Genomic DNA, 17,276 nt, shown 5'->3' on the forward strand with positions numbered 1-17,276 from the left:
CGGACCTGGGCGACAAGCTATCCAGGGTGGAGGATCCCTAGTGGTCCTCTTGGTGCCCTAGTGCAGGAAGAGCTCAAACAAGGGGACCTCCCCAAGGGCAGGTCATCAGGCCCATTCCAGGGTCACTGGGTCAGAGCCCACCACTCTGCTGCACAGGCGAACTCCCAGCCCAGTGGGCCCCAAAGAGATCTCTGCTCCCCTTTGGTGCAGATAAGAGCCGATTGTAGAACAGAGATGACAAAAGGAGGTGGGCAGCTAAACTCGATGAAAATTAAAATCTCTTCTTACATGGAGATTACGCGATTCGGAAACGTTTCACTGAACGTATAGGAACTGAAGCTAAGGATTTGAAAGGTTCTGGTTCAATCAGACTCTCTTGCAATAAAGATTTGGATTTATTAAATAGTGAAAATTTCCCATTGAGCTAGGGTCTTTCTATTTTTTGCTTGTTCACCTCTTTATTCAGGGGGAGCATTAAGCCTTTGGCTATAATGGGATTTAAAAATTTTATCTCAAAAACAAGGAAGAAAGGAAGGAAGGAAAGGAGGAAGGGAGGGAGGAAGGGAGGGAGGGAGGGAGGGAGAGGCAGGGAGGGAGGAAGGGAGGGAGAGGCAGGGAGGGAGGAAGGGAATTATCATTGTGTTCTTATAACTTGATCTGTAAACTACATTGAATCTCTTCTCTTTGTACTAACGGCACATCAGCATCAGAACTGTGTTGTAGTAATTAGGCATTTGCTGTGACCCTGAGAACCTAATGTATTAATAAATTCCTTAATGAAAAAAAAAATAATGAAATCATCCCACCTGAACGTTCTGTTTATTTCTTGTCAGAGAAATCAGAAGTTTGCAAACACATTCCCTTCAGCAGTCGGGAGACCCTGACTCCTCCACACAGCTCTTGCTGCTATCCTGAGACAGGGGAGGAGTGAAAAGCAGAAGGCAACATTTGCCAAGCAGCTTCAACACACTTTAAAATTCATTATCTATTTAATTCTGTTTAGTGCCCATTTTCCTTTGCTGTCCCCATTTTATAGATGAGAGAACTGATGTCATTCAGGATAACTTGCCCAATGATGTAGAACTGACAGGGCACAGATTTAGGGTCAAACCAGACTTTCCGATACCAAATTTCATGTTTCTCTTCCAATGCGTTAGGTTCCGTCTCATTCTTTGAGATAAAAAAGGCACTTTGTGATGAATTCCACCAAACCACTTCCCTTCCAGTGTTGAAAGTCAAATGAGTGTTAAATGTAGCTGCAAGTCAAGGATATTCCGGATCCAGGTACAGCCCCACTAAGTACCTTTTATCAAACAAGGAAGTCTTTATGCCTATTCTAGTCACAGAATTAAATGATTGACGTCCAGTAAATCAGTACAGAACATTAAGTGCCATACAATGAAAATACAGCCCTGTTTGTTATATAATACACAGGACAGCAAAGAGTCAAAAGCAAAGATCGTTTTAGATAATGGGATCCTTCAGAACAAGAACGCGGTAGTCTAAAATACTTTCCATCATGACTGATACTGCACATCCAAATAAGATGTTGGAAATAGAATGTTACCGATTCCTCTTCATGTCATCTGTGAAATCACTGTGTACCCTGGTATTGAACTTAAATGTTTACAAAAGTAGTAAACAGATTCCCTTGAAATAGGGTGATAGTCTTGCTAGCAAATATATAACCATTTTTTAAAAATCATATTCTCTGGCACAGAGCAAATTAACAAAGTAGATCATGCCTTTCCATAAATTAGAGTGAAGGAACAAAAATAAATAGTAACCCACACACTTTGAAGTCACTTCCAAGCAGTCTATACAAACAAATACATATGCAGTTGAAACTAGCTGACTGATTTCTCCTATAAGCACGCTTCTCCAAATGTGTGGTTTTTCTTGCAAGGACAAACACATGGAGGTGGATCACTGATTGAGGCTTTAACTGCCTCTCTGTGAGAACCGCTCAGAGTGGCAGGGCTCTGCCCTAGCTCTGCAGACCACCGCCAGCCACTTGTGACCCTCAGGCTGGGTCACCTCACAAGATCCACCTCTTTCTAGCCTTCCACTAGCGAACTCAATATGCCCAGTTTTTGGATTAAGAAAGGGATAGGGCACAGAATTTATTTCCAAGGACTTTGGTAAACACCGGGGCCAAAGGAGAAGGGGAGCTTAGTTCCCAGGGCTGATTACCCTTCCTAGGCATCAACCAATCTTTCCTGCAAAGATAGGTTCCAGACGAATCCCAGAGTTGACAAAATCGTGCCAAATGCTTGCAAATGCTGAACATACTTCAAAGAAGCTGCGGCTGTCCTGTAACAGTTTTTGACTTAGTGCCTTGGGAATTTTTTCCATGGATACGGAACTGATTTTACAATAGGTTTCAATAGGGAAATGGGATTTGCTTTGCTAAAATTCACGTCGTGGCCAAATCAGCTAGTGCACTCATACAGTGTACTTCATACAGTGAGAGATGCATTTATGTATGTTTCCAACTATTATCCTCTGTGTGTGTGCCTGCCTGCCTGTCTGGCACCTCCTTCATGCAGAACCTGATGGCAGACAACCTACTCATGGAGAATGTGGTTAGCTCAACAAACACGACGGAGCTTGTCTGGGAGAGTTCAACATCACCCCGAGAACCACCTCACGCAATCCTGTTCCATCCAGGGCGTCAGGTAATCGCATCCCTACTCCCACCCTCCCCAGGTTAAAACATAAAACTAGCTAAAGATGTACGCATCTCTCTCACTTCCGATGCAAGCATCTCTCTCATCTCTGTTTCACAGACCCAGAGACGAAGGCTTAGCAGTTCCACAGGACCACAGAGTTGAAGAGGGTGGCACTGCCCTCAAGGCAGACTCTTCTGTGCCTTTAACCACGAATCCACTTACGTCTCCGCTCGTTCCACCAGCTTGTCCTGCTTGCTCTCTCTAGCCAGGCAGTGACTGCTTTCTCTTCTCTCTCATACATCGTTCTGTTTTCCCTTCTTCCCATTGAATTTTTCCACTTCTTCACCCAACGGAACCAAGGGTTTTATGAATCCCAAATCCACGAAACCAAACTACTTGGTCTTTGACTGTCTCCAAATTCTCTGATTAGAAATATAAGAGGATTCCAAAAGGTTTGTGGAGAAATGGAATGCAAAACAAAAGCTAACTTCCCCAAGAATGTTTTGAAGTTCCCACGTTAAGATGCGGACCAAGTTTTATTTCAGGTCACAGCAGTCTTTTTATGAAATTACGTAAAGAAAACCCAGTGTGGGGGAGAAGGTGGGGAGAAAAAAAGCCAGAACAGTGCAGACTTCCAGGTAAGATCATTGCATGGTCTTACAGGGCCAGGAATGAAACGGAAGCACCAGCGTCCCTCGTTCGGCCTTCAGATTATTCACTTTCCCAACTAATCAATAATTGTTATAATTAAAATTGATAGCTGCAAATAACCTGACAGAGGGCTGCTGCCAGAATACTGATTGTGTCTTTGGCTTGGAGAGATAGGCAGCAGCGTGGAACACTTATTTTCCAATTTGCTGTGAGCTGTGTGCAAATTGCTTTCGCCGTATCCAGCTGATTTAGACCCTGCCTGGAGGTGCACGAGATTAATTGGGAACCACACATTCACTGCTTACAGAATGGACTCTGTAATTGGCAAAATTTGTTAGTGCCAGTTATAAAATAACGATAGAGTTCGGCTTTTAGCTGTCTTTTCATTACTCTTTCTGGAAGAGGAGAGCAGACAATTGGGACCCCTCTGACGTTAAAGCTAGGGTCTTAGACACAGACTCAGAGGCACTTGAGTTTATATTTCATAATCAATATAGCTTACTAGTGTGAATACGCTACCGGTTCATTTCAAAACCTGAAAAAAAAGTACTTAAGCACTGTTTTCCATCTTTGTTGTGACTGAACCTTAGATAAGAGGAGGTGCTGTGTTAAAACTAGGAGCAGATTTTTCCAAACGATTCTTGGTTCGGTCTGCTAACCTCACTGAGTGAAACAGAACAAGCATTCGTTCTCGCTTACTGCATGTGGAGGAGATGAGAACAGCCCTGAAGCCACCATGCAGTGCCCTCCTGTTTGTCTTATTTCTTTTCTTTGGTCACTGGGGCCATGGGGGCATCCACACTGCCTACTTAAAATATCAAATGAAGCTCAGAGAATATGAAACTGTTTTGGCAAGGAACAAAACCCGGTAGGCCAATTAAATAACAACAACAACAAAAAACACAACAGCTAGAAGTATAGGTGATGGAAACAAAAATATGATTGTCCTCTTACCTTTTAAAACATACTTCCTGTCAACAGACATTAACATGGTAAATGATGTTTCTCAAACAGCTGTTTATTTGTTCACCAAATCGTCCAGCGGCTACTCCCACACATACTCCAGCGCTGTGCACAGGCAGGCATCTCCCACAGCAGATGAAGATCCCAGCTGGGAGGCCTGGTTCCTGTCCCAGGTCAGCTGCACTTCCAGTCCAGCTTCCTGCTAATGTGCCTGAGAGGCAGCAGAAGGCCCAAGCACTTGGGTTCCTGCCATGTGGGGGACCCAGACTGAACTCTGAGCTCCCCGTTTCAGCCTGGTCCAGCCCCAGTTCTTTCAGGCATTTGGGGAGCGAATCAGCACATGGAAGATCTCTCCCTGTCTGTCTCCCTTCCCCCCTCTCTCTCATGTGTGCACACCTCTGACTTCAGAAAGCTATATACAGAAACACGGAGTAGATACACCAGCCGTGACTCTCTGTCACGCGTGAAAAAATCCCAACTCAGCCTCATGTAACTGACGGAACAGACAGATGTGGGAAGGGGGCACCCACTGGTTTGGACCACTGACAAATACGGAAAGGGCCTGGGTTAGGCACTGCTGGATTTCGGGGCCTCCAAAAGCTATCGTGACGGCCTCCCTCCCTTCTCAACTTTATCTGACAAACAGACCAAATTTGTTTCGAATGTATTTCTCACCAATGCTGTAGGAATTTCACCTCCACATCCCCAACATTTGACTTCGTCTTCCTGATGGGTGAAAACCAATCCACTGTCATCAGCCACCACTCTGCAGCCAGCTTTCTGTCTTTGTCCAGGCATATGAATTCCACGCACCCACTGTTTCCACCACTCGGCCTACCCCTCTCCCACGAGGCTTCTGGCTCAATGCTTTGTAAAATCCTAAGGAGGACGGTTTGTCTTTTGGCTGAGGTGTATTTTGAAAATATTTTATTAAGTTTCTTGTTTGCTATTTGATTTCATTTATGATGTTTTCCCCAAGTGCAACTTGAAAAACATTTACCATAATCAGATTATCCATCTTTTCCTCCCGAATTTCACGCTCTGCACAGAAGCGCCATTCCAAGTTCAAGAATATCAGTGAACGCACCCATGTTCTCTCCTGGTACCTGGGCATTTTCACTGAAGATTGGATCCATCTGGAGTTTATTTTGTTGTAAGCTATTAGATAGGAATCCAGGCCAAGTTTTTTTCCAGCTGGCTAACCAACGTGTCTAGGTACATCTGAAGCAACAACACATCCCAGTTGCTGGTCAAACAATGTTTTGTTACCAAGATAAAATTTCTTTTATGTGTTCATTTATTCATTTCACGCCTCAGAAATACTAACAGTACACACCAGTTATTCAGTAAGTTTCCTTTTTGTTCTTTAAAGATTATTTGAAAGGAAGAGAGATGGGGAGAGAAGTATCTTCCTTCCACTGGTTCACTCCCCAAACACCCACAGTATCTAGGGCTGGGCCAAGCTGAAGCCAGGAGCCATGAGCTCGCTCTATCAGGTCTCGCACGTGGGTGGCAGGAACCTAAGCACTTGTGTCATCATTGGCTCCCTCCCAGGCTCATGAGGAGGAAGCTGGATAGGAAGTGGGGGCGGGGCTTGATCCTAGCCACTGTCAAGTGGAATGCAGGCGTCTCAAGCAGCATAATGCCACTGTAATGACTAAGAGTTAGGTTATGTTCCTTTAAGAATTATATTCTGCAGTTTAGAAGTATACAGATCACAGGTGTAAGTGCTAGGAGGGAACACGAGAGAGGAAAAAGACCCAGACTTCTTTTTAACAAAGACTCCCAAAAAAGGGAGAACAACTGTGTTCCGCAAAACCACTTCTAAGTGGCTCTTTCTCAGGAGCACTGCCATTCAACTCCACGGTCACACACACACCTGTCAGGTCAACTCGCAAAGCTCTTTGGCTTCCGGAAGAAACACAGCAACACCTTCATCACGGTTACAAAATACATTCACGCTCTGTCCAGACAAACCGTGGCAACAGTGCCATTAAGGTATTTAATGTCATAACGTTCAAAACACATTCACATAGGCAGAAAGAAATCCGTGAGGACAGAGTGCAGCAGGAACCGCGGCAGGGCGTTAAAGTCAAGGTTACTGCTGGGATGGATCCGCTGAGAACTGTGGCCCTCCCTGGCAGCAGAGAGCGGCCTCTCTCTCGACCCGCAGGCTCCTCCCACTCAAGGCCCTTCTGCACCTGCTGTGGGACTTCAGGCCGAGCCCTGTGCCCTGTCAGCTCCTCCCTGAACACCCTGGGGCGGTGCCTTAGCCCGAGCGGCAACACTGAAATGGCTGCAGGCCAACAAGTGAAGTTGGCATCCATCATCCTACCCACCGTCCATACCCCACGGCGGCAGCACCTCCCACGTGCCAGCAGCCTATGAAGAATCGGCCGGCGTCTGGGTCTGGCGCATTGCACCTCCTGCCTTTCCCGCAATCCTGTGTGTGCCTGGGACGGAGGTGCCTCCATACAAGCAGCCTCCTTCATCCCCTTCTGAGCAAGAGTAAGAACCTTATAAGAGCTCCCAAGACCCCATTGATTACGTCCCTTTCCCCACCCCACCCCCAACCTCACACACAATGAGCACCTGCTGCCCTGAGAGCATTCAACAACAAAACAAATGAGGCTCATGGAAATCATTAGATGTGTTAAGCATAGATAATTAAATTATAGACCTGGGAGATACGTTAGATAAAGTAATCAGGGCATATATGTGTGAACTTAGAAAGGAAAGGCAAAACCAAGTAAATACTAAATATTCATGATACACTAAATATACATGAGACACACAAAGCACTGAATATTCATTAGATCTTAAACACACAAGAGGACAGGAATCACTCACTCAGTGTCCAAGAGGTCTTACTGCCACCACCCCTCCCTGACACCCATGCACGGCCCCACCTGCCTCTGGCCCTGGAGAGGTGGGGAAAACCTGTAGTTGGTCACCAGGCTAATGCTACAGTTCCTGGCCACCTTCCAGCTTCCTCGCCCTCCGAACCGTACAATCAGTGGCAAAGGTGGACGCAGCACACACGGCGGGGTGATATGAGCACTGAAAGACAGAGAATTCAGGTCGTCCTTCTGTTTGCTTGCAAATCCACTCCACGCCTTTCACTTGCTTCTTACCTTACGCTTTAGTTTAAGCTGCTTCGATAAACTGTATGACTGGTACAATTTCCATCTCTCAGCTTTCTGTCTCGTGACCATGGAACAGCGTAGCTGGCTGCATAGCCGGAGGGCACCACTGTACCAGGGCTTTGACCACGCCGTTCTCCTTGCTTTTTGCTAAATACTCCAAAGATGCTCCTACCTCAGGACCTTTGTACTTGCTCTGCCCTCTGCCTTCAACGCTTCCTGCGGACAGGCACGTATCTTGTGCCCTCATGTCTCTTCCTTGAGCCCCTGGTATGCAATTACATCATTTCCCATCCAACAGTTCTCCAATACCAACCGGGCGTCTGATAATTCAGTTCAGTCCTGACACTAACTACCTGGAATTAGTGCAAACCCCACAGGCCAGCTACAAATGAGGTCTCCAGACTACCTGAACTGCTTCCTGCCGAACTACAAACCTGGAACTTCCTGTAAGCCCCCAGTGACACCCAGTTCAATAATGCTCTAGAATGACTCATAGAACTCAGCAGGAATTGTATTGACATTTCTATTATAAAGGATACAACCAGGGGCTGGCGCCGTGGCTTACTTGGTTAATCCTCCCCCTGCGGCGCCGGCATCCCATATGGGTGCCGGGTTCTAGTTCCGGTTGCCCCTCTTCCAGTCCAGCTCTCTGTTATGGCCCGGGAAGGCAGTGGAGGATGGCCCAAGTGCTTGGGCCCTGCACCCGCATGGGAGACCAGGAGGAAGCACCTGGCTCCTGGCTTCGGATCGGCACAGCACCGGCCGTAGCGGCCATTTGGGGAGTGAACCAACGGAAGGAAGACCTTTCTCTCTCGTTCTCTCTCTCTGTCTATAACTCTACCTGTCAAAAAAACAAAAAACAAAAAAAAAAGGATACAACCCAGGAAAAAGTGTATCAGGCAGCTTTTTGTAACTTTTACTAAAATACCAGTGAGAAGCTACTTACAATGGAAAGAGGCTGGTTTTGGCTCACAGTTTTGGAGGTTCTCAGTGCAAGATGAGGTGGCCCGTTGGTCTGGCACGTGGCGGAGGTTGGCAGTGTCACTCGCTGGCCCCACATGGGCTGAACGCTGTTCTGGGTGCTGGAGCCAGAGCAGTAAAGGAAGCAGATGAAGTCAGCTCTTTCATGGAGCGCCCACTCTAAGGGGAAGAAGACCGAGAACGGACACCCAAGAATAGCACACCACAGTGCACACACAGAGAGAAAGGCAGAGCCCGCAGGAGGAAGGGGCAGTGTCTCTTTCCTGTGTTACAATGAACACCACACATCGGTCTCTGTCCCACTCCCCAGCCACCACCATGCCTACCCCAGGGCTCCTACACCACTGGGGATTTCCTAGATCGCAGGCGTGCTGGGGACCCTGGGTTTTAGATGGTTAACTGCGCCTCACCCGTCCCAGAGTGGCACAGTCACAGGGGCTTCTTCTAGGGCTGGATCTGCATTACACACACTCCGGAGTGCCAGCCAGAGGCTGGTCCCTTAATCAGGCTGAAACCTGGCCAGAGCAGGCTCCACCGCTGTTGCCAGCCACAGGAGGGAGGGATGCTGTGTCCACGGAAGCAGAAGGGGGCAGTGACACCCAAGTGACACCGTCTCCTGAGGTGTGGGAAGGCTCTTTCACTGACACCCAGGAAGCCCAGACAGCATCCTTGCTCCCCGAGGACTCTTCCCTGCTCCTGACACAGCGTCCTCCGTCTGCTTTTGGTATGCCATGGCCCAACACACGCCCTCCCCAACGTGCTGGCGCCCTCGCCCCTCCCGGCTGTGTACCTGGTCTGGTGAGAACGGCCCGAGTGCCCCTTCTCCTCTGAGTGCAGGCCGTGTGTTTCCTGTGAGCTGTACCAGTTCCGTGGAGTTCTGCAGGCCCCAAGGAGTATGCACCTGTGTGCACACATGTGTGCGCATGCATTCGGGATGCAGGTGGCAAATGGATCCATTCTTCTCACCTGCGGGGTCGTCCTTGGCCATGTCACCAGAGAGGGGAAAGCAGCCTGGCGGGGACTGAATCCCTTTGTCACTCTTTGCATGTTCCAGTGGCCCAGTGCCACCATGGCCTCGCTCTTTCAACCCTGCCCCAGCCCCAGATCCTCTAAGGCAGAACCTCCCACAACTGAGGGAGCAAACTGCTGCCTCCCAGCCACACCCCCCCCCCCCCCCCCCCCCGTACGGAGCTACAGCTCAGGAGGGTGGGCAGGATGCAGGGGGAACAGATCAAGTGGCTCCTGGGACGCAAGGATGGGTCCAACGCGCTTCTCCCTTCCCTGTCCTGCCCACGTGATGGAGGGCCCTCGCCGAGTGCCGGGATGGGCCACGTCCCTCACAGACTCCGTTGAGCTCTGGCCACTGTGCTGCTTGTGGCTTCGTGCACAGCACGTGGACAAGGGTCCTGCCACGGTCTGACTGGACCACACACCTGCTCCTGCACCTGTGTGCACCTCTGCTCCCCACGGCCCCGGAGACCACGGTTTTCTCCCCCACGTCGGGTTTTGGCATGTTTCCTTTCCCGGATCTTCAAGTGTCGAAGCGAGAAAGAAAAACGTCCCTGAAATGCATTGTGTGTATTGAGAACCTCTTACAATTTAATTCTTGTGCATGAAACAAAAGGCCCTCCCTGTGGGAAGCAAATCCAAGTTCAATCAATTGTAACCTGACAATTACCCATTTTTTCTCAGGTTTTCTACCTTCACAGGCTTCATTCCATGGAAAATTATGTCTCTTGGAGGGCTAGTGTTGCTAATTGATGTGCTGTGAACGGAATTATGCACCCAAGTGTTAAAATGGAAGTCATTTTCAACCTTATCAAAGTACTCATTGTTATGCTAACATCTGCATCCCACAATGTTCTTTAAAAACCTGGAGCTCTGCTTGTGACCCAGGGAGCTAAGCTGCTGCCAGTCCTGCAGGAATCCCATGTGAGGGCACCCGTTTGAGTCCCGGCTGCTCCACTTCTGATCCAGCTCCCTGCTAATGCGCCTGGGAAGGCAGAGGAAGACGGCCCAAGTGCTTGGGCCCCTGAACCCGTGTGGGAGGCTTTGTTGGGGCTCCAGGCTTCTGACTTTGGCTTGGACCAGCCCCAGCCGTTGTAACCATTTGGGGAATGAATGAGCAGACAGAAGATATCTCTCTTTCCTGTGCTGCTGCTTTGCCTTTCAAATTAAAAAAAATTAAAAAAAAAAAAAAAACACCTGGAGGTTTGGTCTGGCTTTATCAATGAACACCCCCATTTTACCTGCACAGGACTACCAGGAGCCACCCCCGAAAGCCACAAAGTTCCAGGAAAGGCCGTGGTGTCCGTGCGGACAGGGCCAAGCAGGGGTCCTCCCAGTCACAGGGCCGATTGGCTGTCACTCGCCAAGGAGGTTGCTGGTGGCACAGAACAGTCTCGCATGTCCACAGTAACTGGGCTGAGAACCAACCCGCACGCTCAGGAGTGACCTTGTTAAGAAGTGAAGAATCCATGGCAGAGATCCTCAGTCAGAATGAAAGCAAACAGCTGGGGACGCAATGAATGGCCCGCAATGATCCTTGAAGCCGCTGGTCAATCATGTATCGGCCAGAAGCCTTCACCCCGGTTATCCGCGGACCACTGTCCACCAGGGCCCCTGGCAGTGTGAATGTGCAAGGCCAGGCTTTCTCCGCTGTAACTGTTAATGACCTGGACATCAACGGCAAGTTTCCATGAAAAGGCCACCTAATCCAGCAATCAGTGGATCTGCAGAGATGTTTTCAGTACCTTGTATTCAAGGGGGCAACCGCTGTGAGCATGGCTCTGCCTAGGGGTTCTGTGCACTGTCAGCGCTGTGAACTCCCAGGCTGTGTTTGGGGCAAGCCGATGTGTGCAGGCCCAGGATGAGTAACATTTAGTAAAATCAATAAACTCTATTATTAGTCACAAAGGAGACTGATTTTATGTCCACGAAAGTAAAACAATTAGGCCGCATTAATGGCAGATTCATCATAGTAATATAACGGAAGCCAAGGACGCTGCCTTTTGGGAATCTTTAATTTACCATTTGGTCTTGACTGCTCTGTACGCAGCCAGAGAAATGGCAGACGTCATAGCAACACGCTCTAGCCTTTGGCAATTCACGTGGTCATCAGCAAAGATGTCACAGAGAGGGAACGACGCAAAACTTCATGTAGTGACGAATGCAAACCAGTCAGGAAGGATACCCCAGCGAAAGCCTCGGGAAACACAGCTCGCATTGCACTGCGTGTGTTTGGCCTTGCATCCTGCTGTCTGTACCAGCAACCCTGTTCATTACAGTGGCAGAGTTAAGCACGTTCTGATGCACTTATTAATGGTCCTATCTCTTTCACCACCTCACTAGAAGTGATTACAAAGCTGGTGTGCCATAAACACACATCCAGTCATTCTGCAGCTGAAAGCTAAGATGGGATTTCACCGTGCCCGGCTTTTAAAATCTGTTTTCCTAAGATCAGGGCAGTCATCAGAAATCCACCATGTATGTGACCCAGCTCCCCACAGGAATCTGCCAGCTCAGCAGGTGGAGATGGACCCTGACCTGAGTTCTGCTCCTGGGTGCCCGCAGCGAAGAGGCCGATCAGAGGACGCCGGCAGCCTGTGATACAGCGCCAGTTTAAGTCCCAGCTGCCCCACTTCCCAAGCCAGCTCCCTGCACATGTATCTGGGAAAGCAGCAGATGGCTCAGGTACTTGGGCCCCCTGCTACTCACGCGGCTTCAGCCTGGTGCAGCCCCAGCTGTTGGCAGCCACCTGGGGAGCGAACCAGCGGATGGAAGATCTCTTTCTGTCTCTCCCCTCTCACTGTCACTCTGCCTTTCAAACAATTAAGGGGGGGGGGACAGAAACGAAAAACTGGGCCACATGAGACAACCAGCAGATTCTGTCAGTCACACCTGAACAGGGGATACACACCTGTTTTTAACAAAGTGAGAATAAATCTTCAAGGACACATCAACACATGGCTTAAGAACTGAAAATTTTAATAGCTTCAAGACGATGAGAAATACATGAGGACCCTTGCAAGTGCAGGAACAGGCACCATAAGCAATGGTTTCACACATGGAGACACAAATGAAATTTCAAAGACAGGCTGGAACTTGGGAGAAAAACTATCCTACCACTGAAACATACGAAGAACACAGACGGGGCTCCAAAGGCAGGCAGCAAATGTGACACCTGCAGGTGGCCTTTCAAAGGCAGGGAGGTGCCCCTCGCGATGGCAAAAAGTCCATTCATTTGTGAAGCCAATGCCTCCCAATAGAACCAACCAAATTACACCAAGACCAATTCTGCCAATCTAACCTCTTGGTAATCCAAGGCGCAGAACCTGTACTTAGCCATTACAGTCAAGTCCTAAAAGCCTACAGCTGGATTGAGCCTTGATCCCCTGCCAGCGCCAGTGCCCGTGCACCCTCCCCCGGAGGGCCCTGCACCTGCTTCTCCACCTCCGCAGGGCAACCAGGCCTCCTGGCTTGGTCCCAAGGCCTCCCCATGGACTCTGCTCAGCACCGTTTACTGCCCCATACTGGCCTCCTGCCCCTGCCGGGCTTTGCTCCTCTGGCTGGGCTGCGCTCCTCCAGTATCTAACACCCCTGAATGTTACGAACGTATCTTGCCCAGGCCCTAGAAAATGCCAGCTCTACGCGGGCAGGAGTGGCTGTCTGTTCAATCCATGCTTTACCCTAGTGCTCTGCACAGTGCCCGGGGTGAGTAGTGGCTGGGAGGAAAGGAGGGAGAGGGCAGGCGGAGTTCAAGTGTGGCACGGAACATTCCAGTAAAGCAGTTCAACGCCCGCTGGCTGCCTGGCTGATGCGTTTTAGCTCCTGTCCCCATGTCCCTGGATTTACATCTGGCCTGTCAGTCCACACAGCAGAAATGCATCAGGACCCATCTGTAGGGATGAGACGCCTCACGCTGGGGGAAGACAGCCCTTAGTAAGTGCACAGTCACTCAGTTAAATACAGCACTAAGAAGTAAGCCTGTGTTCTTCCATACAAAGGTGAATGTCTGGGCACTGTTCTGTTAAGCATTCAGGTTTCGAGACGCAGAAACCCTCGTTTGAAAGTGTGGGTCACTCTCAGCCAGCCAGAAATAACACGAGACAGACAAGAAGCCATTATAAAAAAAAAAAAACCTTTTTTAATTCTGATTGCCAAATTATTTAAGGCAGGTATAAAAAAGGAAAGCATTCAATATACATTTTACATAAAATAAACTAGATTACAGCATAAAACAAGTAACCAGGCAATGGCGTTAAAGTCTCTCTTTTCTAAAACTGGATAATTGTAAACATTTAAAAAAAACAAAACAGAACAAAAAGAAGGACCGCAGGACTATTCAAGTAATAGAACAATCACAGATGTCTCTGGTACGCAGGCTATTGGGTTATCTGCCATTCAAGATTATCCAAAAATGACACCTCATTATTCACAGATGCTCACCGTCTCCCCCTTTCCATGTTTACATTATATACAACACAGTTTTTGTGGTACTGGCAACCCCATGCCTTCCAAAAGTATTTTTTCCCACGATACACAAGCACACACAGTGACCACAGCAACATGTTCCACTGATGCGTCTTTCACAGGAGCCACCAAGTAGACATCTACATTGTACCCAAGTGTCGTCGCCTCACTGAGGGGCTTCTGGGAAACACAGGAAGGAGATGCAAGGTTCAGGCACACGATACGGAACGGTATTTATTTACAGTTGCAAAGGAAAAGGAAAGAAAAAGGAAAAGCAGCCGTTCGAACACGGCTAACACTTCTCAACGTGACAGGTATGTCTTTAAAAATCTCCTTTCACTGACTGGTAGCAGACCCTGTGTGTGCGAGCCTGGTTACTGATACAAAAAGTAAAGAATATATATATATATATTTATATATATATGTATATATACAGATATGTATACGTATATATATATATATATAAAACAGAAGTTTAATTACAGCAACATTTGTTACTCTGTGATAAAATCTGTAATTTACAAAAATGAAATGACTGGTTTTTGCCTGCCATTAAGGCATTTCAAATTAACACCATGGAACTGATGTCTGTATAAAGCCTTCCCCATGTGATCCAGTCACATGGCCACGGACACTTCCACTCCTGTTACTCTCTGCAAGAGAAAGGCACAGCTTAGCACAGGGCTCCCGAAACAGCGGCCCGCACCCCTCACCCCGCACGGCCCCTTCTACTTCTCAACCCGTGGGACCCAATTCCAGGGATCTCACAGGGAGACAAACACTCATTGTACAGGAATTTAACCCCCGATCAGTTACTTTCCTTTTTTTTTTTTTTGACAGGCAGAGTGGACAGTGAGAGAGAGAGACAGAGAGAAAGGTCTTCCTTTGCCGTTGGTTCACCCTCCAATGGCCGCCGCGGCCGGTGTGCTGATCCGATGGCAGGAGCCAGCTGCTTCTCCTGGTCTCCCATGGGGTGCAGGGCCCAACCACTTGGGCCATCCTCCACTGCACTCCCTGGCCACAGCAGAGAGCTGGCCTGGAAGAGGGGCAACCGGGACAGAATCCGGCGCTCTGACCAGGACTAGAACCCAGTGTGCCGGCGCCACAGGCAGAGGATTAGCCTAGTAAGCTGCGGCGCTGGCCTACTTTCCTTCTTAAAAATAACCTGACGAATCATTAAAAATATCACAGGAGGGGCTGGTGGTGCAGTGTTGTAGCGGGGTAAGCAGCCGCCTGTGAAGCTGCCCCACTTCTGATCCAGCTCCCTTCTACTGGCCTGGGAAGGCCGCGGAGGATGGCCCGAGCGCGTAGGCCCATGCACCCACATGGGAGACCAGACTGAAGCTTCTGGCTTCAGGCTGGCATAGCCTCAGCTTTTGCAGCCATTTGTGGACTGAACCAACAATCTCCCTGTCTCCCCCTTCCCTCCACCCCTGTAAATCTGCCTTTCAAATAAATAAAAAACAAATTAAAAAAAAACATAGGATAAGTATTATCTCCAGCATCATGAAAACAAGTCTGTCCACCTCTGACTTTATTTGAAACCCAATGCAGGGAGTCACGGTGAATTCTTTTCCACCAAGTGCAAGGATAACCCGAGAGAACTCGAACTGCCTAAAAACCGGGTCAGTGTGCTATCAATCCACGGCGCATCTACGGGATGGGGTTCACGGCACGCGGGCTGCAGGTGCAGCACACCTGTCGAACACGCACGTCCAGCGCCATGCTGTGAACACCACAGAGCCGAGGGTTTGGCCTCAGCAGCCTGTGTGCTTGCTCCCTCCCAACTGCTCAGAGTACGGAGGAGACTCACCTTCTCTGTGCAGGAAACATTCCTGAGGCAGAGGCCTGGGCAGCCACCTGCTGGGAGGCCACCAGGGCGGCAGAGGTCAAGCCTAATGGAGGGAAGAACGCAGCGTTTGGTGACCTTTCCCAGGATAAGAAAGCTCCCAGCACACAGGCTGCACAGCTGAGGGCTGCAGGCAGCAATGCGTCCTGTGTCGACCAAACCCACGGTGGTCTGCCCCCGGCCTGCCCAGTCCCAACCCCTCCGCCACACCCCCCACGGTTTCCGCAGTGGACAGAGCAGGCCAGCTCTCCGGCTCTGCATGGCACTGAACGGTGTGCAAGCCTGCCTCAAGCGGGAGCTCAGGACAAAGAGTAAGTCCAGGTAAGCCCAGCCAGCAGAAGGCACGCTGTTGAGGTCGCGACACTGCGCGGATGCTTGGATCGCTTCAACGCTCTCCCCTTCCCGTAGGCACACGCGATCAGGGACCAGCACTGGGGCCCAGCGGGTTAAGCGGCCTCCTGCGATGCTGGCATACCATAGGAGGAAGGGTTCGAGTCCCAGCTGCTCCACTTCCAATCCAGCTCCCCTGCTTATGCACCTGGGAAGGCAGCAGAGGATGGCCCAAGTGCATGGGCCCCTGCCACACACATGGGAGACCCCGATGGAGCTCCAGGCTCCTGGCTTTGCTCTGAACCAGCTGCAGTCACTGAGGCCATTCAGGGAGTGAACCAGGGGACGGAAGTTCTCTCCCTCCCCCCCCCACCCCTCTCTGTGTATATTATTTAACATAAAAAAGCTTTTTTAAAAAAGCACACACCATCAGTAAATTAAACTCAGAAGTCATCTCAGTCTAAATCAAACCCAGAAACAGTGTTAACATGTAAGAGAAAGGCGGCACTCCGAGGACGGGATCACTCAAGTGTGGACTTCTTTTAATGTCTACAGAAAGTGGTACCGGGCAGGGGCGGGGGAAGTCAACAAACGCAAACCTAAGGAAGGCTGCTCTCTGCCTGTCCTGGACTTGCGTCTGTTTTCCTTCCCCGGAGGGAACTGAGGGCGCTACAGTCACAGACCGGCCCCCTGAAAGTGCCCCACTGTCCGGCCCTCCAGACCTCGCCGCAGATGCACAGGTGCTAGAAATGAAACCCCTTTCTCTTCCAAGCTTGCTCACACTCAGCTCAAGCCAGTCAGGGACGAGAGGGGCTCTCTTGGAACACGACAGCTGACGGAAGGCCGCAGGGGCTGAATGAATCAGAACCACCCTTTGCCCCGGTCACTCCCTTCCCATTCCCGGAAGAGTCTCCGGTGTCACCGTCTTACTTGATAGGCACACAGCTGGGCAAGAGGCACCAGGGAAGAACTATGTCTAGACTAGATCGTGCCTCACCCTACATGGGGATGCTGTACCCACCACTGTGAGTAAGTTTAGAAACAGGGGCTCAAAGGGGTGACGTGAAGTGAGGTCACGAAGGCGGAGCCCTCGTACAACTAGGTCCTTGTGAGAGGAGACCCTGGAGAGCTTCACACACACACACACACACACACACATGCATTCACACACATATGCATACACACACAAACACGTACACACATGCACGTGCT

At 49.5% G+C, this 17,276-nt stretch overlaps 1 protein-coding gene across 6 annotated transcripts in view; it reads right to left on the reverse strand.

Annotated features, from left to right (window-relative positions):
* Positions 1 to 13,532: 13,532 nt before the first annotated feature.
* ZNF608 (zinc finger protein 608) overlaps positions 13,533 to 17,276 on the reverse strand; it is a 104,851-nt gene continuing 101,107 nt past the window's right edge. For 5 of the 6 annotated variants that reach the window (XR_016235280.1, XM_089334895.1, XM_089334896.1 and 2 more), the window contains 2 exons: positions 15,699 to 15,780; positions 13,533 to 14,538 (listed from right to left, as the gene is read on the reverse strand). Coding sequence is in view for 5 of the 6 variants with exons in the window: in XM_089334895.1 (XP_089191021.1) it covers positions 14,532 to 14,538; positions 15,699 to 15,780 (89 nt within the window). In the remaining variant the exon portion in view is untranslated. Of the gene's footprint in view, positions 14,539 to 15,694; positions 15,781 to 17,276 lie in introns of those variants that run through there. The other variant, XM_051843369.3, reaches the window with a different exon arrangement.

This window comes from Oryctolagus cuniculus, chromosome 6 (genome assembly GCF_051225735.1).
Source record: "Oryctolagus cuniculus isolate XC-2025 breed Fujian yellow rabbit chromosome 6, ASM5122573v1, whole genome shotgun sequence".
NCBI lineage: Eukaryota > Metazoa > Chordata > Mammalia > Lagomorpha > Leporidae > Oryctolagus > Oryctolagus cuniculus.